We start from the raw sequence: 22,383 nt of genomic DNA, 5'->3' as shown, positions 1-22,383 counted from the left end.
CTGTACAAAATGAATAAAATTAAGAAATGATTTAGTGACGAGCTTCCAGAAAGGTCCACTCCTCCTGCAGCACTCTCTCTGGATTTTCAGTGCAGATAGGACAAACGGAAATAGCTCCTCTGAGAGAATCTAAACAACAATGAAAAAGGACACCCTGAACTTGCCAGTCCCAGTGAAGCACCCCCAGAATTCTGGGTAAGTTACACAGAGAATTGGGATTACTGAGCCATAGAAAGATACCTGGAGAATCAGTTCTTCCTTTCCCCTTGGGCTGGTTTTGGAGACACCAGACCGAGAGCAGCCTATCAGCTGCGCAGCGCTTTCCAGACAAAGCACAGGTTTCCCCTATAGAGAGGGAGCTGGGAAGGTACTGCCCACAGGAGTGCCCCCGGCCCTCAGACACCGCAGAGCCGTGACACCATTTACCGGGCAACGAGTGCCCAAGTGCCCCCTCGACTCTGGTGACACTGCCCTTCCTTGCCCACCCACGCCCAAGCTTGTGGCCTCTCTGATTCACTTCCCGGCTGGCACGGGGTGCTCAGTCCCACGGCCGCTCTCCCTGTTTCCTGCGCTGGAGGAATCACAGCATCTTTCTGCGGCAGCCGCGGTTACAACCCAGTCTCCGATGAGCTTGCCTCCTTAACCCCTCCCCTACACTAAGGCTGTGCCAAGTGAAAATAGGAAGCTAATTGGACAAAAGCTTTGGGAATTATAATGAGAGCTGAAGGACTACTAAAAGGAGCCTCTGTGTTTTACTGCTTTATAAGGAAAAATAAAAACAAGCTCTAGTAACCAGGAAGAGGAGAGATTCAGCTCAGCTGGCTGGACTGCCTGACTAAGATCTGCTCTCCAGTTCAGAATTCTGTTGATTAACGAATAGCTGATGCCACTAATGCTACCCGCAAGTGACTGGGAAGGAAGCTGGACAGAGTCAGTCTCTAGCCTCAAGCCAGGGAGCTCAAGGTAAACCAGCGCGTGAGACTGGCAAAAAGCAAACCGCTCAGGCGAGGGAGCTCTCTACTACTGCACGAGCCTTTCGAGTCCGATGGAAGGAGCAGGAAACCCTCTCACCCTCCCTGCTTCACCTGCCAAGGACAACGGAAACCTTACAGTGGTGGGGAGGGCTGAGGGGGATCAGCCCTCCTTCCTCGGGAGAGCTCCGCCACCGCCACGCAGCCTCTGCGGGCTGCGAGCTTCAGAAACTCAACGTTTTCTGACCAGTCCTCCCGGCTCAGCAGAGACAAACTCTCCCACATTTTAGCTCAGGAAAAGCTGAGCTGTGGAATAAATTATCTCAGAAACCCCACTGTGAAGCCTTACTGAGACTCCCAAGACATTTTTCTCACGTGGAACGGGCACGCGCAGAGACCAGATTCTCCTCTGTGAGTTCAGGTGTGGAAGCTCGTGGGCTCCCAAACCATGAGCGCAACCGAAAGCTTTCTGTGCCTAAAGATGTGCGTTTTCTGTGTGCCTGTTCCCAACCACCCCACGTGGCACTACTGACACCCTCTGGGAACCAGGCCTGCCACAGAGTGCTCCAGCCCAGGAGACATTACCTCACTGCCCAGCAAATGACATCACTCTAGATGGAACAACAGTAACATCCCTGACACGCTACGTAACACTGAGAAAACCTAAATAAGCCAAAACAATCTTGTGCTACGAGCTGAACCGATACCAAGCAGCCTTCTTGTCCTGCTGCGCTCAGAATTTTACACTGGGCTTAAAACTGAAGAGCACAAAAGCCATATTACTGCAAATAAAAAGCAGTAATAAGGGGAGGGAAGCAACACAAAAGAAATTATCTTACATTAAACTCCTAGAAAGCAGCAAATTAAAGAGTGAATCAATCTCATTTATATCCCAGCCTGCAACAGAAAAGCGAGGCCCCTTTGAGCGGGAGCGGCAGCTGGAGGGACCATGGGGAGCTCAGCACGAGGCAGGGACGGGGCTCTGCCTTTCACAGAGAGACCAAACCGCATGGCAGACAGGCAGAGTGCCACTCCTACGCCTGCCACTGACCCACTGCATCGCGCTGCGCAGCTCACATCACCTCTGTGCCTCAGTTACCCCATCTGTAAAATAGGGGTAATGATTCTTATCCTCCTCTGTGATGCACTTTTAGAATATAATCACCTGCAGATCTCACCTGCAGTAAAGACTGCTGCCGGCTAAGGCAGGCACGCCTTCAAATACAGCTATCTTCAGCTTTAAACAGAAAAATTAAGGAATTTAAATCAAAGAGAATGGAAGGATATTGAAGGAATCACTTATTCTTTTTGAATCAAGGTATTTAAAAAAGTATAACAAAATTGTCAGAAATAATCCTATAACAAAATTTGGCTGGTTAAAATTCAGCAGTAACAAAATTAATGGCAGGTTAAAATCCCCATTTTATATTAGACAGTGAGCGCAAAAGTCCACTCCATAATATAACAACTGCTACTGACCTGGGGGCAGGGGGAAGGTGAGCTTCTTTTCCCAAGAAGCAAAAGATTTTAAACACTTAAAACTGGGCAACGAAATGCAGAGCAAGAAATCTTGAGTTACGGGGCATTTAAATACGGCAACCAGGGTTGTAACCCACTGCAGTCCTTTGCCTTCACAAAACATACCTTCAGCCCGACCTATTGCCATTGTGCAAATGGACACAAAACAAATGGCTTAAAGTAAATCTAACTGGGGAAGCAGATTTGGCACTGAAGCTTGGGAAATGCTGATGAAATAAACTGGAGCGAACTACAGAGGAGATGAATGACGCGGGCTGGTTTACATTAATGTATATGACTGGGTTTCACTGACGCTGGCACAAGAGCCAATTATGCAGATGGTGCATCTGGAGAAGGTTCTGGGTGGATCCAGCTCAGCCCTGACAGCCCGTCAGTCCCTTGTTCCTGCTCCTTAATCACAGAAGCAAGTCGGTACCCGCTCCGCAATGCCCCGGTGCGGAGCTGCTGGAGCCACATGAAAGGAGCTGTGTTTGGAGCCCCTGAACCCGAAGCCCACCCCCGCGTTCCCCCTCGGAACCGGCGGTGGGGGGGAAAGGCCGCCCACCACCGCACACCGGGACAGTCTGAGTGCCCCCCGGAGGGGCTGTAACCCTCCTCCCCGGGGGTCCGTGTGCCCCCAGCTCTGCCCAGGAGAACCGGCTGCAGTTTCCAACCCAGGGGGGAGCACAAGGAGCCCGGCCTTACGGCGGGGTGGGGGGGCCCTGGCACCCCAAGGCCCGGACAGCGCCAGGGGCTGCTGCATCCCCGGGCACTTGTTGGGGGGCGCAGAACGAGAGCCCTCCGGTTCTGTGAGAAACGTGAAGAACCTGCTATCTCTCTGGGGGGCAAACGGGTCTCCCCCCGAATCCCCCCCAGGAGCGGGCTGGGGGAAGAAACCGAGAAGACGCCAACAGCCGGCGGGGAGGGGGGGGCGGCAGGAGGGCTCCCCCCGAGACCCTCCGCGGCCGAGTAGGGGAAAAAAGACCCCCGCCCCGCCAGAGCTCCCCAAGGCCAGGGGGGGACGACACACGAGACTCCCCCTTCACACCCGACAGCGGGGGCCGCGCCCTGCCCCCACCAGCACCCCCGAACCGCCATGTGGGGGGGAAGGGGGAGCACTGTCCGTCTCCCCCCGAGCCCCCACAGCCGCGGCCCTGCCCACGTCCCCAGGCCCCGCAGCCGCCTCCACCCCCCCCCGCCCGCTCCCCACCTCCTTTCGGCATCGCGGCGATGGCGGCGGCGGCGGCTGCAGCGAGGTCCCGCCCCGGCCCCGAGCGGTGACCCGGAAGCGGAAACTGCCCCACCCCCGCGCGCGGTGCGCGGCACCAGCCCAGTCACCGCGTCTACTCGAGGCCCCCGCCGCGGGGCTGCCCGCAGCACCGCCACTCCCGCTGCTCCTCCGCTTCCCTCCTAACCCCCGCAGCAAACAGTGCTGCCGGTCTCCCTCCCGGCAGGCCGCGCTCTCTGTCCTGCCACGGCCGAGGCGGGGGCGCGCAGCGTGGGGAGGATTTACTTTCAGGCATCACAGAGGGCACCCTGGAGGGGCGGGGCCACGGGCGCGGCGCGGCTGTTAGAGGCCCCACGGGTGACGGCAGCGGTAGCGCGACGGAAGCTGTGTCTGAGCGGCGGCCCCTAGCGGGTAAGCGGGACCGGACCGGGGAGCGGGGCTGGGAGGGGCGGAACCCCGGTGGGTCCTAGGGCCGCGCTGGGGCTGGTGGAGACGGCCCGGGCCTTGCGGAGGCGCCGGCGGGGCGGGGTTGGCCCGCGGTAGGGGAGGGGCGGCCTTCGTCTTAGTTCGCCGAGGAGAAAAACCCGATTTGTGGTTCCTCGGGCCGCTCCGGGCGGGTTTTACCGCTTCCGTGAGCTTCATAAACCCCATTTTTACCGTCGAAGTAGAAAATTGCAAAGGAGCACGGAAATCTGAGGAGAAATACCCCTAACAACGGGTTTCCTTCCGGTTTTTTCAGTCGTTCCAAGGGTTTTGAGGCTCCGACGCGCCCGAGCGCGGGCAAGCCCTCGCTCTCCGCACCCCCGAGGCGATGCCGAAGGTGAAGAGGAGCAGGAAGCCTCCCCCGGACGGCTGGGAGCTGATCGAGCCGACGCTGGATGAGCTGGATCAGAAGATGCGAGAAGGTAAGCGGCAGAGCTGGGTGTCCTCGGGGACAGTCCCTGAAACGGGCTCATCTGTACCACTCTGGGATGTGCGGCTTCTCCTGTGAGTAGAGGATTTTATAAAAAAAAGATATGTTTTTTCTATCTTTGCCTCGCAGTGATGATGCGGGCTGCAGCTGCGCCCAGGTCAGAGAGCACAGGGGTTTGGGGGATGGCTGAGGGCACCCACAGCCAAACCTGAGCTCATCCTTTCGTGTGACAGGACTGGCCGTTCTGGTTTGCACTGTCGCTCCGGTCTGACGAGCCAGGGCAGCTGCAAAGTCACCTCCCGGTCACCTCCCCACTGCCTTTTCCTATTTTAATTTCCTAAAGGAGCTGTTCTGGGTCAAGTCCTTTTCGTTTGAGTCTTCTCCTGTTAAGCTCAGTCTTATCCCTGTAATCTACTAAAGTTACGAATGTTTTTGGAACAGTTTATTGCAAAGTGACTGAGGAGATCAGTCAGCTGCCCAAAATGGTGAGCTGAACCCCGGTGTTCTTATTCCCTCCCAGCGGAGACTGAGCCTCACGAAGGGAAGAGGAAAGTGGAATCTCTTTGGCCCATCTTCAGAATCCATCATCAGAAAACACGTTACATCTTTGATCTCTTCTATAAAAGAAAAGCTATCAGCAGAGGTGAGGGAGGCATGTGCTTTACCCTGGGTGGGGGAAAAGAGAACACGGAGGAAGATGTCTGCCCGTGGGTGTGCCTGAATCGGGGCACTGGTGGGAAGAGTTGGTTTCTAGGGTGGGAAGGTGGGGGGAAGGCTGGCCTTAAAGCCTGGCTGTAACTACTGCTCAGAACACCCAGAGTAATTCCTCACGGTGAGTCTTCTAATGTGTCCCGGGAGCCGCTTGTGATGGTGTCTGCTCCTCTGCAGAGCTCTACGAGTACTGCATCAAGGAAGGATATGCCGACAAAAACCTGATTGCAAAGTGGAAGAAGCAGGGTTACGAGAACCTCTGCTGCCTGCGCTGTATCCAGACGCGGGACACCAACTTCGGAACCAACTGCATCTGCCGGGTCCCCAAGAGCAAGCTGGAAGTGGTAAGGGGTTTCCACTCGCTCCTCTCCTTGTCCAGACTCTTGCCGTACCCACCCTAACTCCTCCTGATCAGGGACAGCAGAGGGAGCAGTGCTGTTCTTTTGGGTAACTTCCTCTAGTTGGAACATTTTCTGTCGTTGGTGGTGGAGTTGGAATCTAGTCGGTTCTAAAGCTACCACCAGCTTTGGCAGGCAGTCATTTAAAGTCATTAAAATGTGGGAAATGACAGAAAACTAGATGGTAGAAACCCTTCCCACACAGAGCCAGGCCTCAAGGGCAGAGCCTGCTGGTCTGGCTGCTCACCGCGGCTTGGCTGAAATACCCTCCTCATGTTTCTTTTCCAGGGGAGAATCATTGAATGCACTCACTGCGGGTGCAGAGGCTGTTCCGGGTGAAGCCTTTACCTGTAAGACTGCTTTTTGAACGCTGAGGGATATCATCCTGCGCAACAGACTGTCAGCGCAACTACAGCCACCTTCTGTCTGATGGGGTATTTCTGTAAAGCAATTAAACCAGCAGCATATTCATCTGGGTCGTTTACGCAGTGGTGGTGGTTCTGGAGTAGGTTTTTGTGTAGCTGTTTATTTTAAAATAAAGTCTGCCTTCTTGAGGGAGCGGTGCGATCTTCTGGCAAAACCCTTCTATGCCCCTCTGCTTCTGTCAGAGCTGGTTTGGTCTGTTTGCTTGTTTTAAGGTCACTTTACACACTGTGAGCTGTTCTAAACCTGGGGTTTTTTTTTAACCAGCTCTTACCCCTCTTTGAGAAAGAACTGAATTTAAAAGGCTGTAAGGAAAGGAAATAATGCAGTTCTCAAAACTCCTGTTGTGATTTAAGTTCTCCCTGATCTCGCGTAGAAGGAAACTGAATTCCACTGGAACTCTCTGCTAAGGTTTGTACTGTGGAACTTGTGCAGGAATGCCAGCAGGCTGGAGAGGCTCACAGGTCACATGTTAAGTGCCCAGATACACACAGGACAAGGGAAGAGAGACACAACTTGCACTGAGCTAAACCCCTTTTAAATCTGATTTTGCTTCTCCCTTGTTTAGCACAGGGTTTGTTAAACTACAGCCTATCGAATTGTCTGCAGTTTAAGGAAATTCCCTGAAAATGCATTTGCTTCTTGAAACAAAGGGTGCATATTTTATTATATAGTTATCACAAGAACTGGGATTCATGGAAATACGAAGCAGCTTTACTACAAGATGGTTTAAGGGAACAAATTCCACATTATTCCAGCACAAGGAAGATGCAGGATGTCAGTGTCCTGCTCACTGCTCCTGCCCTGGCTGCTCCGGCACAGCCTCTTCCTTCTTGTCACCTCCCCCGTGTTTTGCTGTTCTGTATTTTTCCCAGGGGTGAGGGGTCTCCTCTCCTGGCATTACTTTTAACCACCGATAATAGTAGCCCCGGAAACCATCGATTTTCTCCAGGTATGGGTTATTTGACTTATACTGCAAACGGAAGTCCAACAAAACAAGTTTCTGTTAGAAGACAGCTCGCTTTGGTACTGGCAGGCAATAGCTACAACAGAAAGGGCTGGCAGGCGACCGCCAGCCAGAGCAGACCAAGCCCAAGGAGGAAGGCTTAGGCAGACACCTCCGCTTCCCCTCCTCATTGGTGTCCTTTGTGATGCCTTCACACTCCAACCAGTTACAGCTACTTACCCGGTCAAATTTTGGAGGGTACCGTGCTGCGAACTCCAGCTGGCGGATGATAACTTCGTTGGGAGGCACTTCGTTATTCCTCATGTCTCGCAGGATCTCTGTGAGGTAACTGTAATCCAGCTGCCTCACAGCGGCAGCGATGAGGGTGCTGTAGATGTACTTGTTGGGAGTTACTCCAGACCTCTGGAAACAAGAAATGCTACAGTTAAACTCATTTATCTGCTCAGTAGTGCGGGACTCGTGGAAGGAAGAGGCATACAGGCACTTCTGACACAGGGAGCAAGGCGCTCGCTCCAGAACGCGCGTGGCACTTCTGCAGAGCCAGCGCACCCTTCCCCTGAGCCCTCCCCTGGCCCTGTGCAGGCATGGGACAGGCACTGAGCTGACACCTACTCTAGAGCGCACCTTTTTGGAGCGAGAACGCAACCGCTCACCACAGAAACCTCAGCGGGTCTTTTTAGAAGCATTAATGCTTCAGTTTGCCTCTTCCTGAAGCTGGAGCCCCAAGCTGCAGAGTTTATTACCTTCAAATCTGAGAGTAACTGCAGCCCATCCTTCTTGTGGTGGCAAGCGATTGCCAAGTTACAAAATGTCTGGAGGTTAGGCGACAGTCCCCTCTTCACCAGAGCTGGCAGCATGCCCTGCAAGATACAAGTGCCAACATCGGTTTCCAAGGAGTCTCGCTGCAGCTTTCCAGAGAGCTGAAACTGCCAGAACAGAATCTGTAATTGCTCACAAGTTAACCCGAGCACTGGTTTGTGGAAAAGAGTGTGAGATTCTTGATTTCCACTGTGGATGCAGAAAGGGGTCTCACAGTGAAACATGGCTGCCGCCAGAGACAAGGTGGCGACAGGGCTGGTTCTGAGTTTTTCTCACCTTTGCTCCTTCCAGGTCTCCCCGTTTACTTTTCTTCCTTATTAAAGTGTTGAAGAAGGTCACATCGACTTTCACTTTATGCTCATCCAGGAGTGCCAGCAAAGAGGATTCCGAGGGGCTTTGGGGTTCCACCAACTCAGACAGTAACGTAAATGTTTTAATGTTGGGTTCTGCGTTGTCCTCTTTCATTTTACTCAAGAAGCCTTCCACATCCCCCATCAAAGCCAGCCTGCTGGACGGGGTGGCCACCGTCCCCAAGGAAACCACAGCTGTGTCAGGTGTCCCGGAATCCAGCAAGTTGGGAAGGCTGCAAAAAGGCAGCTTCTGGCTTTGGCGTCCTTGTTCCCACTCCATCTCCTTCTGGCCTCTCCTCATCAACGCTCCAGCCCTGCTGGGGCTGGCGAGAGCAGCTGGTTCAGTTTCAACCTGGTTCTCGTCTTTATTTTGTTGCCTGACCAGTTCTTCACACTGCACTGAACTCTCCCAAAATAACTGCTTTTCCATAGCTTCCACATCCAGCTGGACAGCAGCTGCACCCTCTGATCTCTTCTTATTTTGATTTTTGACCTTTTCCTTCTGCCTCCCAGGTGCAAGCCTTAGCTGAGATGAGCTCTCACCAGCGGGTCTGAGCAGGAGTTCAGAAGCCACGACCGGGTCGCCTATCCCACAGTCTCTGGCAGCACGCAGCATCAAATTGTACGTGTGGCTGTCAGCCTTTATTCCAAGTTTAGTCATTTGCTTCCAGACCTGAAAAGGGGAAGACGGACACCAGATATACAGGGTAGTAAATAACAAGAGTGTTTCTAGCATGTTGTAAGCGTATCTACCCTGCCTGCTGTTAGGGGATCTGCTTGCAGAAAAGGAGCGAGTTTACAGCGTGACGAGGCGAGATGCCACCGGGCAGAGAACAGCCACCTCGAGCTAGTACAGTCCTGTGAGATCATCCAGGGTGGTTTACCAGGGTAGGAGACCTCCCAATGGAGGCCTAGTTTACAGAGCTCATCCTAGGTGGAGCTGAATTCCTCCTATTTCATCAGCTCTGAGCAACATGCTGCCTTCCCTGCATTCAAGTGATGAGTTACAATGCGGAAACGCTTTTTCCTCCCCACTTAGAACATGAAGACAAACCTGTAAGGCATATCGGAAGCCATTTTCACTGTCCTTTATGCAGCTCATGAGAAGGAAGCTGAAGGTCTCGGCTGTGAGAACATGGCCCTTGTGCACAATTTCCTAAAAGAGCAGAGAGCGCGTTAAACTTCCCAGTAACCCAAACAGCCCGTCCCGGTTGGCTGCAAAGCTCAAAAATGGCTGTTGTCTTGTGGGCATAGAGCAGCAACAAAGTGCAGGGTGAACTCCTGGTGCTGCGAGCAGAATCATTGCTCCAGGAGAAAAAGAGCCCTGAAATGCCTGCACAGATCACAGCTTCTCCCTGACGAGAGCTACAGGGAATTTGAGGGCAGGAACAGCAAAATTTTTAGCTACTCCCAGGCTGGCCCTTCTGAGAAAAGCTGCTATAAAAGGAACTAGATATCAAATGGGTCTCCAAGATGAGGGATGGAGACAGACACAGTAGCTCTGAACCCCCCAAAACACATCTGACTGGAGTTTATAAAGCCAGCCCCTGTTTAAGGCTGTAGCTGCCTCTTTTTATATACTTAACGTTTGGTCTGTACCAAGATGATTTCATTGTATGAGACCAAGGACCAATGAAATATAAACACGTGATCTGCAATTACCTCTTCTGGAAACAAAATGAAAAAGTCTCTGCAATACAGCAACTTCTAGGAGCTTTAACCAGAGCAGACTACACTTAAGAGAAAAGCCACATATTTACCTTCAGTACATCAAAGCACATCCTGAGGTCTGAGCACAGAGCACAGACCTTCAGCAGCGCGTGGTAAGTGATCAGGTTCAGCTCTTCATTTTTGCTCTTCAGCTGCTGCCGTAATTTGAGAGCACTCTGCAGGCCTGAGTCTTTCCATGGCGATTCGGCGCAGGCGTTGAACAGGGCCGTGTAAGTGGCCTCGGTGGGAGTTAAGCCTCGTTTTTTCATCTGAGGGAAGAGAAGAAGAATTAGAAATGGCTTTTTAGGACAGGATTTCTAGAATTCGTTTTTAAGAGTTTCAGGCTAAGGAGACACAAAGATTAAGGCATTTTGGAGACAAAGTAACATGGCCAAATACTTGTAACAGTTTTACTGATGAAGGTTGGAGAGAGGAGAGAACGTAAACCTACATCATTGTAGAGCCGGAAGGCTTTTTTCAGGTAGCCAACCCTGCCACAGCCACCAATTAGAACAGTGTAATTGCTTTCTTCTGGTTGCAGACGCTCTTCCTTCAGCATCTTCACCTCAAACAGCTCCAGAGCCTCTGCCAGCTACAGGGAAGAGGAAAATCCATGATGAGGCAGTGACAGAATCGATTGCAATAGATGTTAATATACGCAGCTGGGGGCAGGTTGTGGTAGCAGCCCTACAGAGCATGGGATTCCTCACAAATTCTTGTTTTACTTCTTTCTGTAAAGTAAAGAAATAAGTAAAATACCGATGATACAGAGTTGTTTCTCTCAGCATTGCTACCAAAAAGCAAATGAGCGAAGACCTGGGAACAAACCTTGTCTTCTTTGATGAGGGCCTTGCATTTTAAGAAGTACCAGTATGGGGTGTTCTTAGGACCCCATCGGGGTTTTCTTTCCGTTTCTTCCTCTTGCTCTTCTTGAAGCTTTAAATTCTGAAAGTGTGATGTGGTTTTGTAATAATATTTTCTAGAAGAAAATTTATTAGAAAGAGTCCCGAACTCCACGCCTTCATCCTCATCCTCCTCCTCACCACCAGCTTTAGCGCAGCCGCCGCCGCCGCCACCACCGCTACCTCTCAGGCCGCTACCGGACAGCTCGCAGGAAGCCTGTGACGAGCTGAACGGCCTCCAGTCCGGCCGGGGCTCCGGCACCGAGTACCGGAGCAGGCTCGGCGCCTTCCCGCTCTGCTGAGAGACGCCCTCGGAGGTTGCCCATGGCGGGAGGGCAGAGGAGACCCAGCGGTACCGCGGGGCGAGTAGCCGCACACACCTCATGGTGGGCGGGCGGGCGGCGGAGCGGAGACGATCGGCACCGGGGCCAGGATCGGGCCCGCCCCCCTCACCTCAGCGGCGGCGGCTGCGCGGGAGGAAGGGGCGGGGCGCGGCGGGAGCGGCGCTCTCTGATTGGCGGCGGCGCGCGCGCTGCCCGCCGGTCGGCGGGGCGGGGGGGGAAGGAGGTCAGAGGTGACTCCCGCCATTCCGCGGCGGGTCGGGTGGTGCGGGGCGGTGCGGGGCGGCGGGAGCTGCCGCCGCCGCCTCCCCCCCCCCCCCCTCCTCAGGCACTGCCGGCGCGGAGCGGAGCGGGGCGGGCCGGGCCATCCCGGGCCCGGCCGCCCACCACCACCGCCACCATACCCCCCCTTCCTTCCCGCTGCCGCCGCCCCCCGGCCGCCACCATGCAGGAGCTCATCGCCAGCGTGGATCACATCAAGTTCGACCTGGAGCTGGCCGTGGAGCAGCAGCTGGGGGCGCAGCCCTTGCCCTTCCCCGGCATGGACAGTGCGTGCGGGCACCGGGCGCGGCGCGGCTCCCTCCCCCCCGGGGTGCTCGGGGCCGGGCCGGGCCTCCCGCCCGCCCGGAGGGGCCCGGGTTTGGCTGGGCTGGGCTGGACTGGGCTGGGCTAGGCTAGGCTGGGCTGGGAGGGAGGTTTCCGGGGGTCTGAGCACCTTGCTCGCTTCTTAGCCTCAAATCCACCCCCCTTCTCCTTCCTGCTGCGAGGTTTACCCTCTTAATCCTCATGTTTTTCCTCTTTTAATTAACGGAAGCTGCCATTAGCGCCCAGCCAGGCTGGAAAATTAAAGTTGAGGCGTTATCGTGAACAAACATCACTTTCCTGCACAGTACCTTATTATTTTTTCATTCCCTTTTGACATATGAGGCATTTTGATGGCATTATGGAGACTTGTTGCCAGGGCTGTAAATACAGGGTTCACTGACATGATTAACTTAACAGCAGAGAAAAATCCAGTCAATAAAACCTAGATATCTGAAAAGCAAAATAGTAAAAGCCTTATGGAGACTTCATCTTTAGGTATATCCATGACCTGGCCTCTGAACCTTTTCCTTCAGCCTAATAACCTGCCATAGGTAGTGTCAGGAGACTTGTAGTTTGCTGAAATTTTCTGGCCGGGCTACTAAACTTGTGGTTTAATTTTGTTGAATGTTGTGATACCTGTTGGTCAGGATCAGCAAGGGATAGCACAATGACAGTTGTTTCAGGCAGTTCTGGTCAAAAAATATAAGACTGTCATTGCCAGAACCCTATAAATACAGGGCTTGCTGACATGATTCTGTTCTATGATTGGCTTAACAGCAGAGAAAAATCCAGTCAATAAAACCTAGGTATCTGAAAAGCAAAACAAGCACCAAACCTCTGCAAATTCCCCTTGATGTCCCCCAAGACAGATACCGATATTTGCGAGGACCAGACTTGAACAAGGAACTTACGTGGGAAAGTAAATTCCCAACCCAGAACACTGCTTTTCTTTTTATGTTAAGGACCAGATTGTCTTTTTAGGGAAGGAAATATTTTAAAAGTTGATGCAAAACTTTTTAAAATTAATTATATTTATTTGTTCTCTCCACAGAATCGGGCGCAGCTGTCTGTGAATTTTTTTTAAAGGCGGCATGCGGAAAAGGCAAGTAATATTTCCAATAAAATTATAGTCACGGGGGTGGAGCGGGGGAACTACATTTTTCTACCATGGTCTACAGCTCTCTCTTTTTCTGTAAAGATGAGGGGATAACCTAGATGCAGGATAAAACTGAAGGATGTTGGAATAACTGCAGCAGTTGTGAAATAATGGTATTTTTTTAAGAGGCTGGGAGGCAAATAAGCAAAGCTGCTGGTAAAGGAAGGCTTGAACTTACCACGCACAGACCTTGCTGTGGACGTGCCTGTATTAGCTGCTGTGGTTCATGGTTGCCAGGATTAAGAGCTGGAGACTATGTTGCTTAGCTCCTTAGAGGGTAACATAAGACTTGTCTGGAACTCCCTGTTTTGCTGTTTCCACTAAAGGCTAAATTCGTAGGAAAATGTGATGTGTTCTGAAACCCTTCTTGCAGAGGGGGATGAGGTGTTGCTGTTGTCCTGTGCCTTCATGTGCTGTAGATTTTAATTGTTCTTTTTTCCCCTTCTCCTTGTCCCGTCTTTCTGCAGGAGGCATGTGTCCATTCCGACACATCAGTGGGGAAAAGACAGTTGTTTGCAAACACTGGCTACGAGGACTGTGCAAAAAGGGAGACCAGTGCGAGTTTCTGCATGAGTACGACATGACCAAGATGCCTGAGTGTTACTTCTACTCCAAATTTGGTAAGGGGCATTGTAGCTCCTACTTAGCCTTCCTCGCTGGCGTGGGAGCCTGGTGAAGAGGATCCTGGTACATCCCTCTCATCTGTTTTCAAAGCATTAACAGTTCTTATGTGTCTGATGATATTGTTAGATCATACTTTTCCAGATCTGCTTAGTCCTTCACCTTATTATTCCCCCTAAACTTGTGACATATTGTAGATGTCTTCTCTCTCAAGAGCTTTGTCCCTTGGGGGAAGAGGGGGGAAGTTCAAGTTTTTACTGGGTTTTGTGTCTTATGTCCTGCTTTGGGTATAGGATGAGTAGGCTGAGCAGTTGGTCTTTGCATGACTCTTATTTTGGGGAGTTGACGAGCAGCAGAGGGCATGGGGGTGCAAAACTTTTATGCACTTGCTTTCCAGCTCTGGAGATCTGGACATAATGAGGCAACTTGCTGTCAGAAACTTACAGTCTTGTAGGTTTCCTTGGATTGAGGTTAGTGCGCAATTTGTAGTTTCTCCACGCTTCTGGTGCACTAAATGTTTGGTTTTTGTTATCATGACTGCTCTTTCAAATTTAGTTTCCGCATTGTTTTTAAAAGCACACGTAAATAATCCAGCCTGGTAGAACTTTACCCACCGGGGGTGAGTCCTTGGTGTTCTTCCTCTAGGTTAAGGCAGGCAGTAAGACTGTTGTGCCTGAACTTATAAATGTTGGTAACAGCTTTGTGGGAGCTACATGATCCAGGTAATGTTTTGGGAGTCATTTGATGTTGAACCTGCACACTTGACTAAGAAGTGTGTTTGCCTTTGGTACAGGGGAATGCAGTAACAAAGAATGTCCATTCTTGCACATTGACCCGGAGTCTAAGATCAAAGACTGTCCCTGGTATGACAGAGGCTTCTGTAAACATGGTATGTATGTCGCACAGTTGCTGCTTCTGTGGCTATAAATCAAGGGTAGGGTCCTGCTATTCTTTCTTTGCGTGATCTGCTTGCGTGCCTGCTACTATGGAGCGCTGGGGTACGTGCGTGTGGAACGTGAACGGCTGAGCTTTGTGTTGCAGGTCCCCTCTGCAGACACCGGCATACTCGAAGAGTCATTTGTGTGAATTACCTAGTAGGATTCTGTCCGGAGGGGCCTACCTGTAAATTCATGCAGTGAGTACGCTTCCCGGCTTGTCCTGTAGTCTCGTGTTTCCCTTGTAATCCAGTATTTGTCAAAGGAGGGTGTGCTGGTGCTTCCCAAAGGCTTTGGAAATTTGGCCCGTGTTTAGTTTGTACCGGTTTGAGGATATGGGGCAGGGCCTCTTCGGGGAGCTACCGGTAAGACTCTGCAGCGGTGATCAGATGCCACCACTGCAGTGGGATCAGGTGGGTTTATATTCCAGAAGACCTCACAGGTAGAGGGGATACACTACGTACTGGATTGTCATTTTTGTGTACGAGGTTACTGAGCGTCAGAATGCAAAGAGGAGTGGGGAGGGGGGAGTGCTATTTCCTGTCAGCCAAATTTAATTGGCTGAATGTTTGTTTCCGTTGTTTGGAGTTACTTGGCTGAGCTGATGGTAAAATGTTGGCATGTGATTTGAGAATCAATTTTCTTGTTTCCGTCTAAACCAGCCCTCGGTTTGAACTGCCAATGGGAACCACAGAGCAACCACCACTGCCTCAGCCGACACAAACACAGCAAAAGGTACACAATTCCCCCGCCTCCCCTACGCACCCAGCCCCAAAGCATTTCCCACAGTGACTTAAAAGAGGGTACGTTGTCTAGTGGTCAGAACTGGACAACTGGGCTCTTGGACTTGGCTTGGTGGAAGCCTTTGGAGAAATTCTCATTGAATGAGGGAAAACCTTTCCTATTTTACAGCAGGGTGTGATATTCTTTTCTGATTAAGAACTTGTAGACAAAATCCTAATAAAGCACAAAGCACTGTCCCTTGTCTCTCCTCCTCCCAGCCCTCTAAGGTCCACTGTCTGGTCACGACAGACTTCTGCCTTCATCCTGGGACCCTGGTGTTTTGCTTTGCTCTGTTTCTCCCCTCTCCTTGGTTAACCCTTTCAGTCGGTAGCGCCATCCTCCAGCTCAGCAGCCAGCAGCGGCACTTCTGTTGCTTGGGCTACTCCCTGGAAGGGAGGGTGCTGTGCAAGAATTAAGCAGTGAGCAGCCCAGGGTGCTGTTATAGTGATGAAAGCCCTACAACGGCTTGACCTTTACGTGGAGATCTAGTCACAGAACACTCCCACGTTACACAGAAGCAGATCGTATGTGGCTGTGCAGCAGTCTGCCAGTTTTTGTTATCTGCATGACATCTCTCAGTGATGGCAATGATATTATAGCAGCCTAAACCTACTCTCTAAGTCTGCTTTCCAGAGAAAAGCAGGATTGCTGGGCTTTGTAAGCCTCAGTGCTTGATTTCTTCTCTCCAGTGCTCCAGCTGGCAGAGCACTCACGCACAGATTTGGAGGAGAATTGATCATTTGATATATGGGGTGCTGTTTTTCCCGTCTTAACAAAATAACAACCATAAAGGTCTTTATCCTCGATGCACTTAACGAGTCAGAACTCTTCTCCTAACCAACAGAGGACACCCCAAGTCATCGGAGTCATGCAGTCTCAAAATAACAACACTGGGAACAGAGGACCCCGGCCGTTGGAGCAGGTCACCTGCTACAAGGTAATTCAGAGGGGAGGGATGAGGAGGGAAAGTTCTAGGTTTCAGAACTACAGAGTGCACGTCACCTGGACTACAGCGTGCTGCTTTGCTGCTGGCCGCTTGGCACAGGCAAAGGAAGGGACTGTTGTGATGAGGGCTGTTGGTCCTGCAAAAGGGTTTTTCACAGTGTGAACAGGTTCGCAAAACATGCGCTCTGTGCAACAGACATTGCATTTTGTGCGTGGATGCAGCTGTGGGAATTAGTGTTGAGTTCTGAGGCCTTGAGGTCACTGGTTTGCCAGCTTGTGGACTGGCTGTGACAATTAAGGCTTCTGTAGGACCAGCTTTGCTCATCTGCTAATAAATGGGAAGCCCTACCACAATGACAGTTAAAGGAGACTGGCAAACTACATTTCAAAATAAGAACTAATATTAGTCTTGTCTCATGAGTTAATTTGCTTATACTTGGTGATTTTCTTCTCCCCTGTTAACATGGGAGGTCTTTGCGAGTAGCAGAAATGGAATATACAAAGACTGTTGAGTATTTCAGCTGCAAACGCACCGTGTCACTGTCAAACCAAGGAATGAATTATTTACCTCGGTTGCTCATTGAGGAGCCCCGGTAAAACTTTGACACAATCGAGTTTCAATCTTGGGTTATTTTTCCACAAAAGCCCCAACCCCAGCCTCTAGAAAAAGGGCAAAGAATCTCCCTGTCCCATCAGCTTTGACAGTTTTGTTGTACATGCCAACTTCTGGGCCTTAGGTGCTTGTTTGGGTAAAAATGATTGTGATTGGGCAGGGATATTAAGTAGCTGAATCCATTTCACTGGAAATCTTTAGTAGCTGCCTATTATTTTAGCTGCAAGTAAATTGCATATCTGGAGAATGCTGTAGTGTCAGATACTGGCATTTCTGTCTGGGCTTGAATAGCTTCAAGGTGCAAAGTCGTGAATCTCTCATTCAGACGCACCTTTCTCTGTCTAATTCAGGATGGCCGATCAGGAGAAACCCTGCGTATCTCTGCTGTAGCACGTAGCAGATGGTGTAGTCTCGGAAGCGTCCAACACTGACATTCTCCTTGCGTGTTGCAGCCCTTGGCTGTTTGTAGTGGTGTGCTGGGAGCTCTCTCCTTTATAGTGCGTTATAATGATGTGGCATCAGGTTGCTCCCAGCACAGCAGCAGCTTTTGCTCCAACGAGTAGATACAGTCCGTAGTCATGTCCCTTCTGACACTGTGTTTCGCTTCACCTGCTAAATGCTGTGTCTTCCATATGCGGAAAAGCTTCCAAACCGGAACAGTTGCCGGCTACCTTAACAAAGGCAGATAGAGGGGAAAAAAGCTGTAACTGTGTAATAACTTCTCTCTTTCTTTCTTTCTCTTTTAGTGTGGTGAAAAAGGTCATTATGCCAACAGATGCACCAAAGGACACCTGGCCTTTCTCAGTGGACAGTGAAAGAGCCGAACGAAGAGTGCAAGGGAGCTATTAGCACTGAGAAAAGGTTTCTGCCTGTCTCGAACTATTAATCAGGTTGTTTTTTAATGCCATTACTGAAAGAACCGGTCAGAGGCTGGCTGCTGCTAAGCAACATTTTTGTAATTGTCCACAACTTTTTTTTTATGTTTTAACCTTTTTAAAAATAGATTTTGGCCTCCGCCTATTTTCATTGAGCCCTGCTGAAGGGTAGATCTAACAGCCAATAGATATGCAAACCCCTCACCCATGCGGCACTCTACGTAAATGCATCTTTTTGCCAGTGTTTCTTTAAAGTGTTTTCCTTCTACCACTTCTCTTTGGAGAACCTGCAGCGTTTCAGCCCTCTCTGTGGAAGCAGGAAGACTGACTGGGAAAACTTAATACTTGAAATGCCTTCCCTTCAGTGAGGAAGCAGGGATTCTGCTGTCCTGTAGCTCTTAAAAAGCAAAGTATGTTCCCAGCCCCAGCCTGTCGTAGTCAGTAAGCTTGTCCTGGTGGCTGACTTGACGCATCACGTACGTCAGGCTGTAAAACTCGCCCACTTGCTTTGTTTCTGTGCTTCTTGCTGTACTGAAGGTTAGAAATTAATCTTCTGGGTGAGAACCGATCAAGGGGAGAATAAATTGGCATCTCAGTGGTTAGCCAAACTGTGAGGAACGATGATTGTAGGAAAGCTGCAACTGTGCTCATTACCCACTTGCAAAAAGCAAGAGGGGGAATGAACACAGCTGGAAGGGTCAGAATAGGAGAGCCTTGCCTCAGTGCCCCGGTCGTCCAGCTCACACTGAGCGGGTATTTCCATAGCCTAGAGAACACCAGGAAATGGAGATGTATATTCTCATGGAACACTGCTTTTAGAAGTGGTAGAACATTCTTCTGAAAGCAATTTTAGCAAGCCAAAACCCATTCATTTTGTGAGAAGAGTATTTCAAAAGGGCCAATGATAAAATGTGAATTAAAAAACAAAAACAAAAACAAAAACAACCAAACAATTGCACCTACGATATGAGCCTTATTGATTCTAACCCATTTGCTGACTGCCTTTATACTTTGTTTTTATTGAAATGTACTGATGGAAAAACCTGGCTGTGAATTTTTTTTTTTTTTTAAGAACAAGGTAATATGACTAGATTAAGAGAAGTGACCGGAGCCTATGTTGGTTTGAATGACTGCGGTTATTTCACTGTGGAGAGTTGGAGTCAGTTAAAGTAGAAGTTTCAAGTCTCGGTGACTGTGGTGTGACAGACCATCAGATGCTTTTCCTGCCACGTTTGCCCCCGGAGGCTGAACAGCGGCCAGACTACGAGATGCGGTATCTGTGTGTGACTAGGCATGTGGAAAGGGAGCTGCACCGCTTGCGTGTCTGGCTGTCTCCCCCGTCTAGCTCAGGGGTTCATGGTCTTCACCGCCTGAAGAGATGTCTTCCAAAACCAAAAGCCTTCCTGTTACCACTGAAGCACCTGAGAGATTCTTTGTATGCCTTAAGAAGCGGTTTTCGTTCTCCCTCCTGTTCAGAAAAGGATCCCGCCGGTTCTGCTGGCAGAGCCTGGCTGCAGTTTCAGGTGTTGGCAGGCAGAGGTGTGCGGGTGGGGGGCGCTGCCTTAGCAGGGTGCACGAGGGTCGCCAGCTGGGGCCAAACCCACAGATGCTCCTTTAAGCTGCGTTTATGCATGTTAAACTTCTCACCACTGCATTTAAGTCAGAAAACAAAGTTCTCCTTTAGTTTAACTTCATAGACCTTATATTAAAGGTCTTTTAAACGTCTACCTCTTCAGAATAACCTCCCAGCTTTGTTTCATAATGAAAGTAGGCAGAGTTCGGATAGAAATGGGTTATCAGAGGTCAGAGGCATTAGCATCCCAGTGACAGAACGGGAGTTGCAGACCTCCTTAAGCTCAGCCGATCTCATCCGAGGCAGCGCTCTCAAATGATGGAAAACTCCCCAAATACCTACAGTCCCCAGGTGCCAGCCTGACTGAGAATCATAAACAAGCCTCTTAAAGCTCAGATACTGTTCTTTCAAATCAAAATATTGTATCCAACCTCTACATAATGGCCATTAAGAAGCAATCCAATGCTTTTTACTTTTATCAAACAGTTACATAGCAATCAACTGCAATAGATTCCCCCGTTCAGAACGCAACCCAAGCAGCAGATGCTTTCCCAGCCATCTCTGAACTTATCCTTGAGGGGTGAAACTCTATGAAGACGAACTCGCTTGTACAGCACAATTAACAGGTCAGTTATGAGAGTGCCAGCTCAGTACATGTAAAGTGTATGTACTTTATTATTGGCCATAATAGTACAGATTTTAATCTGAATAGTTCCGATGTCTTCTGTCAGGATAACTGTTCCAGTAGCCAAGTCTTGTTCAAGAGGTCTACCTTCGCTTTCTGAAATCCCCACTTCAGTGGTACTTCCTGTGGCGGTCATGCTCTGTATCGTTCAAAGAAAAGCAAGGTAATTTTACTGAAGTCACAAGAAAAAAAAAAAACCACCACACCTGAAATTACAGGAAAGAAAGTGCTCTAAAAAAATCTGAGCATGTAGTTTCTAAGTACTGTCAGGTTAAACAGGCAACAAGATCTAGGTTTTCTTCGTCGCCAAGAAAATACTGGCCATCTGATAACTTACTAAAAGCATTCCAGTTCTCTACAGCTAGAATTCTGCTCACCCACATTCCCGGATTCAAGCAGAAATGGTTAGCTGTCTTTCATTTTATTTCTAAAAGCAGCAGCAGATTGTTTTTATTGCCCCAAGCGCTCTTCCAAGCTGCACTGTACATGTTCAGCCGTACTGCTTTTACTTACTCAGGTGACTGTAGCTCCAGATGTAGCTGATAACAACGTAACCAGCAAGCACCATGGAGACACCGCCGATGCCCCCTTTCTTGACATTGATATATTTATTGTAGTATCTCTCGTAACCTGTGTAGGAGAAAAGTTTCCACGGCAGCCAGATGAGTTGTGTATTCTTTTGTGTCAGAAAGCAGCAGCCTGGTTTCACAGGACTTCAGGAAAATGTTTCTAATGAAAGATGTGAGGGTCTCAGAAGCAAGTCTGAGAAGGCAACCTGTGTGTTACTTCAGCAAAGTGAACTCGAGTTAACAGCCCTAAGCCTTAAAAAAAAGGGGGGGGGGGGAGGGGGGAAGCACTATTTATCATTTTCCCCTAAACATTATTGTGACTTTCATGAGCTCAAGCTGCTTTGCAATTACTTAGTTCTTTCATACTAGTGTATGGACATTATGTAGTCACTTGCATTTAGTATTTTGTGTTTAAATCTACCTGACTGTCTAATCTGTATCTATGGCAAAGAGCATCAGTCAGAACTTTTGTTAAGCGATCTATAAAAGCCCTGTATCCATCTTTAGGGATCAGTTGCATTATTTTTATTGTGCTGTTGGGAAACCTCAAGATTTTCAGCAAATAGGTTCAGGAGTCAGGAATGAGGTCACCGGATTTCCTTTTTATACAAGAAGGACTACTGAAAACAAACCTCTGGCGGATAAAGCCCATACAAGAAACAAATTTACAGGTGGGAGAAGAAGCCGCTACAGGCGGCACTGTGCTGGGAAAGCAAAAATCGCCACGGAGCAACCCCCGTGGTGCTGGATCCCCCCGCCACGACCAACTGCCACTGCAGCAGCCTGAGGTGCTCCGTCGGGAGGAGGGATTCCCCCCTCCAGCCCTCGGCCGGCCGAGGGGCCGCGGAGCCCCCTCCTCAGGGTGGGCAGCCCCCCTCCGCCCCCCTCACCTCTTCGCAGGGCCGCCGCGATGCCGCCGGGGGTGAAGTCCCTCATGGCCACCCAGGTGGGCAGCTGGCCCAGCTTCACGTCCATCAGCTTCATGTCCTTGAGGGGAACTGCGGCACAGAGAGAGACACAGCCTGATCAGTGGGGAAGAGGGAGGGCGGGAGCCGCGGTCACCTTGGCGGCCCGCGGCACTCACCCGGCGGCTGCGCCATCTTGCCGCTGCTGCCCTGCGGGGGAAGGCGGGACGGGGCGCGCCGCGGAGGCTCACGGGAGGAAGGTCAAGGAATCCGGATGTTGGGGGTTTGGCGCCGGGCTGGCGCCATGTTGGGCGGGTCGCGCTATCCGGTTCCCCCCCGCCACACCCCCTCAGGACGGGCTCACTGAGGAGGTGTCGGCCCCGGAGTCGCCTTGTCCACGTCCCATCTCCTCACCGGCGGGTCGGTGCCCCAGTGGGGGCTGCACACGCTACCCCAGTTGCCAAAGCCACTGCGGTGAGGCCTGGGCGTTTTGGGCCCTGTTGCAGGGCTGGGGACACCCAAAGGGGTTTTCCTTCCTCATCCCACTCCAGCAGGTCTCACAGAATCACAGAACGGTGGGGGTTAGAAGGGACCTCTGGAGATCACCCCATCCCACCCCCTGTGTGAGCAGGCACACCCAGAGCAGGGGCACAGGGCCGCGTCCAGGCGGGGGGTGAATGTCTCCAGGGAAGGGACCCCACAGCCTCTCTGGGCAGCCTGTGCCCCTGCTCGGGCACCCGCACAGGGAAGGGGTTTGTCCTCATGTTCAGGTGGAACTTCCCGTGTTCCAGCTTGTGCCCGTGGCCCCTTGGCCTGTTGTTGGGCGTCACTGAAAAGAGCCCAGTCCCATCCCCCTTACACCCACCCTTCAGATATTTATAGGCATT

The 22,383-nt window shown here is 50.8% G+C and overlaps 5 protein-coding genes across 7 annotated transcripts in view; 2 read left to right on the top strand and 3 right to left on the bottom strand.

Annotated features, from left to right (window-relative positions):
• The window catches only part of PDAP1 (PDGFA associated protein 1), a 145,291-nt gene that overhangs the window by 5,230 nt on the left and 117,678 nt on the right, over positions 1 to 22,383 (bottom strand). The window contains exon 2 of one of the 2 annotated variants that reach the window (XM_064461513.1): positions 3,700 to 3,736. In XM_064461513.1, the coding sequence (XP_064317583.1) occupies positions 3,700 to 3,712 (13 nt within the window). In that variant the 5' untranslated portion in view covers positions 3,713 to 3,736. Of the gene's footprint in view, positions 1 to 3,699; positions 3,835 to 22,383 lie in introns of those variants that run through there. The other variant, XM_064461512.1, reaches the window with a different exon arrangement.
• On the top strand, positions 3,980 to 6,293 carry BUD31 (BUD31 homolog). 2 transcript variants are annotated; one of them, XM_064461515.1, is made up of 5 exons: positions 3,980 to 4,128; positions 4,457 to 4,622; positions 5,151 to 5,273; positions 5,519 to 5,685; positions 6,028 to 6,293. In XM_064461515.1, exons 2-5 carry the CDS (start codon positions 4,529 to 4,531, stop codon positions 6,076 to 6,078), a joined length of 435 nt encoding a protein of 144 aa, XP_064317585.1. In that variant the 5' UTR covers positions 3,980 to 4,128; positions 4,457 to 4,528; the 3' UTR covers positions 6,079 to 6,293. The 2 variants fall into 2 exon arrangements, with proteins under 2 accessions (XP_064317585.1, XP_064317586.1); XM_064461516.1 differs by lacking the exon at positions 3,980 to 4,128 and adding an exon at positions 4,154 to 4,176.
• On the bottom strand, positions 6,855 to 11,295 carry PTCD1 (pentatricopeptide repeat domain 1). The gene is made up of 8 exons (XM_009501269.2): positions 10,837 to 11,295; positions 10,460 to 10,600; positions 10,059 to 10,277; positions 9,353 to 9,454; positions 8,225 to 8,971; positions 7,873 to 7,989; positions 7,349 to 7,531; positions 6,855 to 7,135 (listed from the first exon to the last, which is right to left on the bottom strand). The coding sequence occupies exons 1-8, from the start codon at positions 11,293 to 11,295 to the stop codon at positions 6,953 to 6,955; spliced, it is 2,151 nt and encodes a 716-aa protein (XP_009499564.2). The 3' UTR covers positions 6,855 to 6,952.
• Positions 11,456 to 18,879, top strand: CPSF4 (cleavage and polyadenylation specific factor 4). Its single transcript, XM_064461511.1, has 8 exons — positions 11,456 to 11,799; positions 12,888 to 12,938; positions 13,460 to 13,612; positions 14,407 to 14,502; positions 14,655 to 14,748; positions 15,211 to 15,283; positions 16,176 to 16,268; positions 17,636 to 18,879. Exons 1-8 carry the CDS (start codon positions 11,697 to 11,699, stop codon positions 17,702 to 17,704), a joined length of 732 nt encoding a protein of 243 aa, XP_064317581.1. The 5' UTR covers positions 11,456 to 11,696; the 3' UTR covers positions 17,705 to 18,879.
• On the bottom strand, positions 19,989 to 21,766 carry ATP5MF (ATP synthase membrane subunit f). Its single transcript, XM_064461517.1, has 4 exons — positions 21,676 to 21,766; positions 21,482 to 21,589; positions 20,536 to 20,652; positions 19,989 to 20,161 (listed from the first exon to the last, which is right to left on the bottom strand). The coding sequence occupies exons 1-4, from the start codon at positions 21,689 to 21,691 to the stop codon at positions 20,133 to 20,135; spliced, it is 270 nt and encodes an 89-aa protein (XP_064317587.1). The 5' UTR covers positions 21,692 to 21,766; the 3' UTR covers positions 19,989 to 20,132.

The sequence above is a fragment of the Phalacrocorax carbo genome, chromosome 10 (assembly GCF_963921805.1).
Source record: "Phalacrocorax carbo chromosome 10, bPhaCar2.1, whole genome shotgun sequence".
NCBI lineage: Eukaryota > Metazoa > Chordata > Aves > Suliformes > Phalacrocoracidae > Phalacrocorax > Phalacrocorax carbo.
The sequence above is the reverse complement of the archived record's forward strand: the minus strand, read 5'-3'. Positions and strand labels throughout refer to the sequence as shown.